The 9573-nt window shown below is 41.6% G+C and overlaps 1 protein-coding gene across 1 annotated transcript in view; it reads right to left on the bottom strand.

Annotated features, from left to right (window-relative positions):
- Window positions 1-1593: 1593 nt before the first annotated feature.
- The window catches only part of LOC147895128 (uncharacterized), a 60545-nt gene continuing 52565 nt past the window's right edge, over window positions 1594-9573 (bottom strand). Inside the window, exons 5-7 of the mRNA XM_087383391.1 lie at window positions 6476-6590; window positions 6308-6374; window positions 1594-2057 (exon numbers count right to left, since the gene is read on the bottom strand). Of these exons, the coding sequence (XP_087239517.1) occupies window positions 1988-2057; window positions 6308-6374; window positions 6476-6590 (252 nt within the window). The 3' untranslated portion in view covers window positions 1594-1987. The remainder of the gene's footprint in view (window positions 2058-6307; window positions 6375-6475; window positions 6591-9573) is intronic.

Here is a 9573-nt window from a genome sequence, read left to right as displayed (position 1 = left end):
TTCACTTTGCGTGCCATTTGGGAGCACAGTACACCAAGTTCAAAAGCGACCGCCAAAAGGAGAGTGCTTCTGCCAAGCATGGCCGACAAGACTCTTTCAAAACGAGAGGTATTCACTTAATGTATAGACCTCCATCTTTCGTTATTAACTCCTATTTCAGAATCTCTTTAGGCAGTGACACGTAAAATTCAAAAACAAGTGGCTGTCCTATAGCTAGCAACCTATTTTTCTTTTGTACCTTCATTGACAGCTTCTTTTGGAAGCTGTTTGTATGGCATTTCCAAGCATTAAAAGAATTTGTTCTTTTCTTTTCTAAAAAAACATTGAAGATGAGTGCATGGTGTGCCAAATGTTGGAACCTCTTGTGTATTGCACGCAAGACTTGGAATATGTTTGTGTATGTGAATTGGCAAAGCATGTGAGTACTAACAAATGTAGTGTGTGAGTTTGTAGTCTATCCTTTTGTACAAGTTTGACCCACACACTTGAAGAATCGAAATCCAAACGAGTAGTTTTGACAAGGCTCACTCTCATGCGCTCTTCCTTCTCAAGTTTAAGCATTGCTTACTCCACCTAGCTTCCATAGTCTACACTGATCCTAGTTCCTCTACAATCACAAATCCCCAAACTTATTCAAGTATAAGACCCAACCAAGCCCACACATACTTATTATCAACACACGACATGAAAGAAGCTACTCTCACCTACTTAGTGTTTTCTCTCAATTCATATTGTTCTTAGTTCCAATGTATCACCTTGTTCTTGGAGGTGTGATAAACATGTATTTCGGATTATAGCATGACCAAAAGCGTTATTGCATGAATATGCAACATTGTATATAAATGCATTGGGTAAACGGATTGCATGCACCTATAGCTTGAACAATTGGATCATCAAGAAAATCTTGGAGGCTGCCCAAGAGCAAACGCAGGGGATGTTTTGCACTTGTCAAAAAACCACTTCTTAAAGCCCATGTTTAATAAGAAAGGGTGGCTTGCAAGGTTACAAAATATATGGATCATGAAGGGAAGTAGCACACTATGGCCATCTTCAAAGTGTACATGATGACTCAAAGATGGTACAATCGTTGAAGGAAAAGATTTTGTAGGATGTTGCCATGGAACCGAATTGACATTTAGTTCCAAATGGGTACAATTGTCTTGTTTTATGCCACTTCGACATTTTTAACTCAAACTAAATAGCTCATAGATTTTGTGAAAGCCAACTATTTATGTACAATTTGTCCGTACGTTATTGCCATACCAAGAATCTTATTCGACGTTATGCAAAAAAAACTTCGCTCCAATAAGCCTACTCAGGAAGAAATGAACCCGCTTTTTATAACATCGTCTTTTTACAGGAATAAACAAAAGTGTCATTAAGAACATGAAAATTAGACAATACTGACCTCAACAAAGAACTGCAAGACAATACTTGTGTTGCCTATGCTTCTCACTTCTAAGATGATGTAAACAAAATCCCAATTATGAACTCTAGCACTCCACGGTGCATAAGAAACATCCCTTGATTTGTTATTTTATCCGTTTGGAACCAATTTTTGTTTTTGTTTTCAACCACTTTAAACATGTGCATGATGCCATTACAAAAAAATTGTGTATGTGAGCACGCTTTCAAGGATTGCAACTTTGTGGGCCACAAGACAATTCTTTGGAATGAGTTGCATAAAAAAGTCACGATGCATCTTTCAAATAACAGATGATGATTAAGAAATCATAACCTATTTTCATTTAGCATTAAGCATCTAAGAAGGGCGAAAGGGTAACGACCCCACATATATGTTGATTTTTCACATCTAGCCGAGAACATAAAACTAGAAGTGCACTACACCCTGCAACAAAGGAGGAGCAGAACATGATGCAATGAAAGTCACCTGCCCTTTTGCTCACTTTAACAAGCTATTATATTACAATTTTGAACAGAACTTGTCGAGATTAAATGCTGCCCTGGGTTTTACAGATACATGATTCTATACCTTGAGGTTAGTTATCCGCCTTGAAGGACGTTTGTGTTCTCCATTTTTCACAAAAAGCTGATTCCTGCAAAGTTGCAAGCACTACAGATCAGAACACTCTATGGATTTTAACACAGCTATTTATACATTAAAGACAAAGCATCACAGTAAAATTGTGGTTACAGGCACATTACAACAGAGTGCCAAACCTTCAATGTTTCAATGATGAAAATGAAAGTCACAAGTTTAAGCCAAGTCCTGTGGTTGAGGTTAGGGTAGGTAAGACCGGAGATACAATTCTAACTAGCTGAAACAGAAACTGTCTGCAATTTACAGCGTAGCTGTGATGTGCATTGTAAATTGCAATTTTCATTACACAAGAAAGTTCACTTATGCTTAAAGAAAACCCTCACGTGTGCACTGCGAACAATCGGACACACAGGGTCAAGAATCGGAATAGAAAGATGCATTGTTGCAGTGTTTACATTCATTAGGTTGAAATCAATCTTAAAGATACAAAAGAGAGATACAACAAACTTGCTTAATTCAGAAATCAATTGTCAGACACCCATAAACCAACTTGGCATCCAGTACACATGCAAGGAGAAGTCTGAGAGTCCCTTAGCCATAATGTGGCACAAGCACTCGATGTCAAGAAGACAGTAATTATGAATAGAGCATCAGGTTCCTTTCACAAAGAAAATTGACATATAAAGAGGAAAAAGTATAGAGACATTCAAAAAGAGGACAGCTCCATACTGTGTAACATATGGAGACACAATTTCAAGCACTCTGTTTATTGCATAGATGAGCTCAAACAGGGAACACCCCCTGGTTTTGTAGACATACAAAAGGAGCTTTGCAAATTACTTGTGAGGCTTGGGAAGTATTGAGAAAAAATACACCATCCTGGCTTACTATATTCTCAGCTCAATCCTGTACGCCAAGGTACAGAAAATTTAAGCTGTTTTTGCCAAGTTGGACCTGCCTTAGGATACATGCAAGCTAGATCTAGGAGGGCTCTCAGGCCTAATCTTAAAGGCACCCGCAATCCAAAATAGGTCTCGATTCCGATGGTCAGAAGTGATCATAGTAACGAACTCTTGTGAGGCGTCTCAATATGATTCCCTGATGATGCGTACATGGTTGGTGAAATCAAATGAGACTCCAAAGAATCATTGATGTCAGTTATGCTAATTCCATTGCCAAGTTGCTCCAGCCCATATAGTCCTCATAATCATGGATTGACACCTCTAATGGAGATGTGTGAAAATTTGATGTGAGCAAGGCTAGCTATTTAAATCAACTTAACAATCTTTATATCGACTGGGTACTCTCCAAATAACATCACTTCAATCGTTTCACATACTAAAGCTGGTTTCTCAGGTAGACAGTCCTAGTTTTATTCTTGACTTCAAGGTCTTCCAAAGGATAGTCCATGCCTCATACACCTCTGGAAACGATGCTCAATGTAAGGCATAGGAAAGCCAATGCTTGCCTATTTTGCTCATCCAAAATTTTCTGATCACCTCCTCCTCCAATGGGCCTGGTCCTGTTATTGAATGCAATGTCCTCAAAGTTTACCAATGAGCATATTACTGAACTAAAATCCGCCATCGCTTTAGTAGATCCATCCAGCTTACCTTTTAGGGCAGCCATATGACCATTAAGAACATTTGCCAAATTAACTGCACTGAAGCGAGGGGTATGTGTACAACAATGTGCTAGACTCTCTGACTGAAGTCCTCTCTAGGATCTAACCCTATACACAGATCATAACACAATCAGCAGTAACAACAAGACAAATAGCAGGCAACACCTCTCCCAGCTACTCCTGAGCATGCAAGCTAAAGTTCAAACTCCCACAAGCCCTGCCTACAGCCCTAGCATCCCTTACAACGAACCCTTGGCATAGCATTTCATGATCTACCATGTAGATGGCAGGAGCTTTGGCTCTTGATCCAGACCAGACCATCCAGTGGTGTGTGCACACTAAATAAATCCACAATTAGCCTTGGCCACTCTTATTTGGGAGAGCATCCCGCTTTCATTGGCATCCGTGGCTAAATATAGCCTTTTCTATTGCCCAAGTCCTCAGCTTCTCTTGATCCCAAGGCCCCTAGGTACATAACATTCTTCCCCTCTTCAAGTATTTACTCTTAGATGAAATTGGGAGAGTTTTTCTACAAACTAGCAATTGACTCCCAAGTTGAGTCTTCTTCAGACATATCCTTCCACTTAACGGTGAACTCCAAAAGGAAATGAGATTGTCTTTAAGTCTATTGACATGAAAGAACGGGTGAACTTTCACGTGTGGAGGTTTATATGCAACCTCATTAATCTCTTTCAAGATCAGGAAGGGTCCACAGTACCTAGGGGATAATTTCTCTACCAGCCCTCAAATATACAAGAATCCCCTCATAAAACTCTTTGGTCTATCAACATAAGACCAACACTTATCGAGACAATCTTAATTCTCCAACAAGATTCATTGCAGTTTTGCTGAATCAGAACTCTAATTGTTTGAAGCACTAATGTATGAATGTGCAGGCATCTTCCCTCATGATTGAACAGCCCTTGGAACCCTTGTTAGGCTATCTTTTGAGACTGTTTATGTGTATAAACTTATTGCTCAGCCTTAAGCTTCATTTTCATGTCTTGCACATAGCTCATGCTATAGTCTGAGTCTTTGCTAGGTTGGTCTCAAGTTTTGGAAGGTGTCTATAAGATTTACTTCAACATCTTGGTCTTGTTTCTCATTGTAATAAAGAGCCTGATAAAGGGGAGGGGGGGGGGCATCTTGGCCCCTTAATCATGTTTCATCTTTCCTCTCGGCCCCTTAGTCACATTTTCATCTTGATTCTTTTCTCAAGCACGTTTGTGCATCTCAGTTCAGTTCTTTCTATGAAGTAAAGCAATATTCCACCAATTTATGCAAAGTAATATTTCCCCCTTAAGAAAGCATTGAGAGGTTTCAGGTACTGTTCAGCAGTCCCTTCAAATCTAACAATAGGTGGTTAGTTCTACGTTCGGAATGGTTTGCTGTTCTGAAGTGGAAAGGTTTGCGTTCTTGATGACGCCAAGGTTAGGAGGAGGATCCTATACGAATGTCATGAAGGCCCAACGGCAGGCCATCCAGAAATTCAGTAAACTAAGATTTAGTAAAAAGGGGCCTATAAAATGCCAGAACTGTCAAGTAAATAAGGCAAAACACCAAAGGCCAGAGGGTTGTTGCATCCTCTAGATATCCCAGATTTAAAGAGCTTGAAATTTCAGAAAATGAAGATATGAATTAAATGAATTGCCAAGCAAGTGGATACGTGTTTTGTGAAGAGAAGTGACTGTAACCCTACACATCTCAAACTCTCACCGGTCTCTCGCACAAGATTTTAAGTAAAACTGAATCAAGGAAGATTGCTACAAAAAGGTCTGTGTCCTATCCTTCCTTCAGTCTGCCGGGCCTTGAGGGGCTTCAGTAGCTAAGCAGGAGTATGCAAAATAGATCCCTTTATAGGGGGGGGGGGGGGGGGCTCAAGCCCCTACAACGTCAGCCGACTCTGTCTGCAAACTGAACGACCTGCTGCTGCCGACCTGTTTGAACCTGTTTACTGCCTCCAGTCTGTGACTAATGCTGCTCTACTGCAAGGCCTATAATAGGCATGGCAGTCCTTTCCAGGAACCTTTCCATGCTGCCACACAGCCCTGTTCTGCTGCGTCTGCAGCCATTCTGCCACAGCCATCGCTGCCCTCACAACAGAACCAAGTCCTGCACCCATTCGGGGTACTGCCATAGCAGCCTCTTGACCTCAATCAGCATCACGTCGCAAGGAGTATGCCTTATAGAGAGGAGCCACCTAACAACTCCGACTGGACATATGAATCCACTTATAGAGAGGAGCCACCTAACAACTCCGACTGGACATATGAATCCAATCTTTTACTACATTTGAAAATGGAAAAAGATAATCCACGTAAATTCTAAAGACTAGTGAAAAGTGCAATATCAACAAATTTCCAACTAGCGTCACCATAAAATCAATATCTGTACAACAAGATCACTAAAATAGTGCTTGAGAAGCTTATGTGCATGTAGACAGCAAGGAGACATGCAGTTTTCATATGGCCTTGCACTTGCATGTGCTATCATCCCTCCTCAACCGAAGACGGTGGTGTCAAGGGGGCTATGCAAACACATAACTATTTATATAGAGAGCCAGTACACAAGAATATGTGAGAAATTTCTATGCAATTCTGTGTGAATGTGCATGCATAGACAGAAAGTTAATCACACAACAGATTCAACACATGGAGAAAGAGAACAAGAGAGTATGCTACCTTGAAAAGTCCAAGCTCTGTAAAACAATTCCATTCAGAATGAGCTCCGTAGAATAAACCTTGAAACCTGCAGCATAATTGTTAAAGAACAAACCTGATAGCAAACTTACAAAAGTTCTGTCAAAAAGTAGAAGCACCAAACTTACAAATGTGAATAACAAGAGGTACCTCTTTCAAGGAAGCGATGACAAATCTCATAATCTTTCTCATTTGCAATGACAATGGAATGTATCCCATTCCTTGTTACATCCATATTAAAGGTGTTCGGTATCATCTCCATAGCCTGCATGAAATAGCAGCCACAGTCAATACACAATGCACACAGACCCCCCCGCCCCCCCTCTCTCTCTCTCTCACTCTCTCTCGGGCACCTGGGATATCTAGGATTCACTAGGAAAGAATCGAAACTTTACATAAACGCTTCCTAATAGGAGAGTTAGGGGTTAAGGCACAGACACCCTATCCCACCCTGCTGGCTGAAGCAGGTATGATACCTCTAGAAGGGGAAGCATTGTGTCAATTCATGGCATACCTCAACAAAGTAGAGAAGATGAATGACAGCAGGCTACCACACAAAGCGATGGAAGCTACACAACTCACGGGTTGGCATAAAGAGGGGATGAAGTGGATGGAATCATGGGGTATAACTACCGCTGATATACCAGAAGATACATGTGAAATAAGAGAGATTGTGATGCAGAAAATGGTACCCAAACTATGGCAAAATCCAGGGACAGAAATGCAGTTTTATAAACAAGAAATTAACTCAATGGACAGTTATGGAATGTTGGGGAAGACTTATCAACATTTACAAGAGATCTGTGTTACGCTCAAGTTGAGGCAACATGACCTCAGCAGGGTCGGTCGACATTTCCCTTTAAAGGATCAATGTTTGTATTATATTTGTTTGGGCTTCACGTAAATTATCAAAAAGGAATCAAGGTCAAGGTCCTTGGTGAGGGTGACATGGCACAAGACTAGGTGGATCTAAGGCTAAGGGGGTCTAAATGCATTAAATGTGCCAAGGGGCAAATGATTTCAATGATATCCCAAGAGAGGGGTAAATGATGCATTGAGGAGATGCCCTCAAATGTAGACATGTGGCTACTAGATCCATCTAGGGAATTGTGGGCTTTGGTATTCAACATGCAAGTACTTCTCACGTGTTAGATTGGGATGAGCTTGCTGAACCAGAGAAATGGCTAGGCGGTTATTCATCGTGCCATCACCTGTTATTTTGTATTCGTCAAATTCCTGGTCTTGGCTGGGCTTGTAGTTTTTGGTCGTGATATTTTGGTATCAGAGCGGGTGATTGGAAAAGGGGGATTGAAGGTGTGAACAAACGATTGAAGGTGTGGATGAATGATTGGCGGAGCATCAGACTGTGCTGAATTCTGGCAAATCATTCGCGTCGTCTGGTTCATGCCATCCAGTAGTTTGTCAGCATTGGGTGTGTGTTGGACATCAAAGTGGCGCACGCGCAGGTTCACGGCTTGTTGCCTGAAGGGTTCCTTGACGTCGAGGGGGCTAGCTATTGCACACTCCACGAGATGAAGCACACAACCTATTAGCTGGCGTCGTGACTGGCTGGCGGAACTTTGGTTAACACCAAAGGCTGGAGCCACGATGTTGTTGGAACACAGTTGGCGTTCGAATCGTGGGTCTGGTAGCCCGCAGAGCTACGTGCATTTGCTGTAAGCTTGGTTGCACTTAGCCGCTGAACACGGGTCGAGACTGCACCCACAAAGACCTGCCTGATCAAGGGAAGACAATTCGACGACACAGTTTTAAATTGGAGAAGAGGCTAGTCTCATAGGCCTGCTCACATTTGCTTGGATCAGGAATGTAACTGGATACCAGACTATGACTAGGGGATTTTTAACAGAAAAGCAAGCATCCTATGGGTGGATGTTCAAGTTGAGCGAATGGGCTCAGTTATCCTCTTATGACGTTGGGCTAAAGGAAGGGCCTAATTCTTCATACATACTGCCTTGGCAGAGTTGATCATTATATTTTGGTAGAGTTGATCGTTATATTTTGGGCAGAGTTGATCGTTAGAGTTGATCGTTGTAAAAAGTTCTGTACGATTGCAGTTAGCATATGACGCACCATCCATGAGACCAGTCTGGCGTGTACCAGGGGGCTTTCGATTTTTTTTCCCTTTGTATTATTTTGTGGTTAAATTTCTAAAGTTTCAAGGGGTGTGAGCTGGAGTGGGGGCGAGATTATGCTTTTGGATTTACGGATTTGGAAAGGATTTGAGGTTTCTAAGATTGCAGAAGTTTCCCCAACATAGGGAAAAGCGGTTTTCGTTTGCAGTTGATATATGTCTGGTTAGTGTAATTTTGGAAGTTAGACTTTCGATTGTAGATACAATTCAGGTGTGTTTTAAATTTATTTTTTTTAACACACACACACCCATCGACCTAAATGAAAGTAGAAGAAGAAGCTTCTAGGGTGGATCCCATAGAGTCGGAAGTCCGGCCAACCCCACAGGTGTCGCGCCCAGTAGGTCATACACTATCTGGTAGAATTGCATTATTGGAGGATGCCTTGCAACAGATTTTAGCACAACAGCTACAAGCAAATGTAGGGCAATCCGAGCTCAGGAAAATGGTTCATAGTATGTCTAATAGACCATCTCATGAAGAGAAAGGTAAATCTCCAATGGAGCTTGAAACTAGTGTTCATACGGTCGAGCCTAGGAGGGCTAAGGTGCCTAATATTGCCAATTATAGGCCTGAAAAGTATTCTGGTCGGATGTCTGACCATAGTTCCGATATCATAGAGACCTGGTTACACAAATGGGATGAGGCTTTTGCCATTTGTGAAATCAGGAATGATATGAAGAAAATCCGCAAGGCCACCCATATGTTTAATGAGGCAGCGGATAGGTGGTGGATAAAACAGCGGAAAGATGGAGTGGCATCTACTACTTGGAAGGGGTTTAAAAAAGAATTTAGAAAACACTTCTTACCTCCTGACGAAGTATCCCGAGCTTGGGATCATTATCGAAACCTTCTTCAGAGAAATTTATCAATGGCGGAATACACTGATAAGTTCAGAGAAAGTGTAATGAAAGTTTATGAACCTCTACCTCAGTCAATCCAGGTAAAAGATTTTATCTTTGGACTGAATGATCGGATCAAGATGGAAGTTCGGGCTAAGTATGCGAACATGCTAGATGAAGCAATTGCCATAGCCCTGAACTATGAGGATGCCAAAGGGAACAGACCAAGTGGGTTTGTGCAGGTTGGGACTCGGTA

This window comes from Dipteris shenzhenensis, chromosome 13 (genome assembly GCF_047967505.1).
Source record: "Dipteris shenzhenensis isolate YYH24624 ecotype China chromosome 13, Dip_SZ_1.0, whole genome shotgun sequence".
NCBI lineage: Eukaryota > Viridiplantae > Streptophyta > Polypodiopsida > Gleicheniales > Dipteridaceae > Dipteris > Dipteris shenzhenensis.
This window is presented reverse-complemented; position numbering and strand designations above follow the sequence as displayed.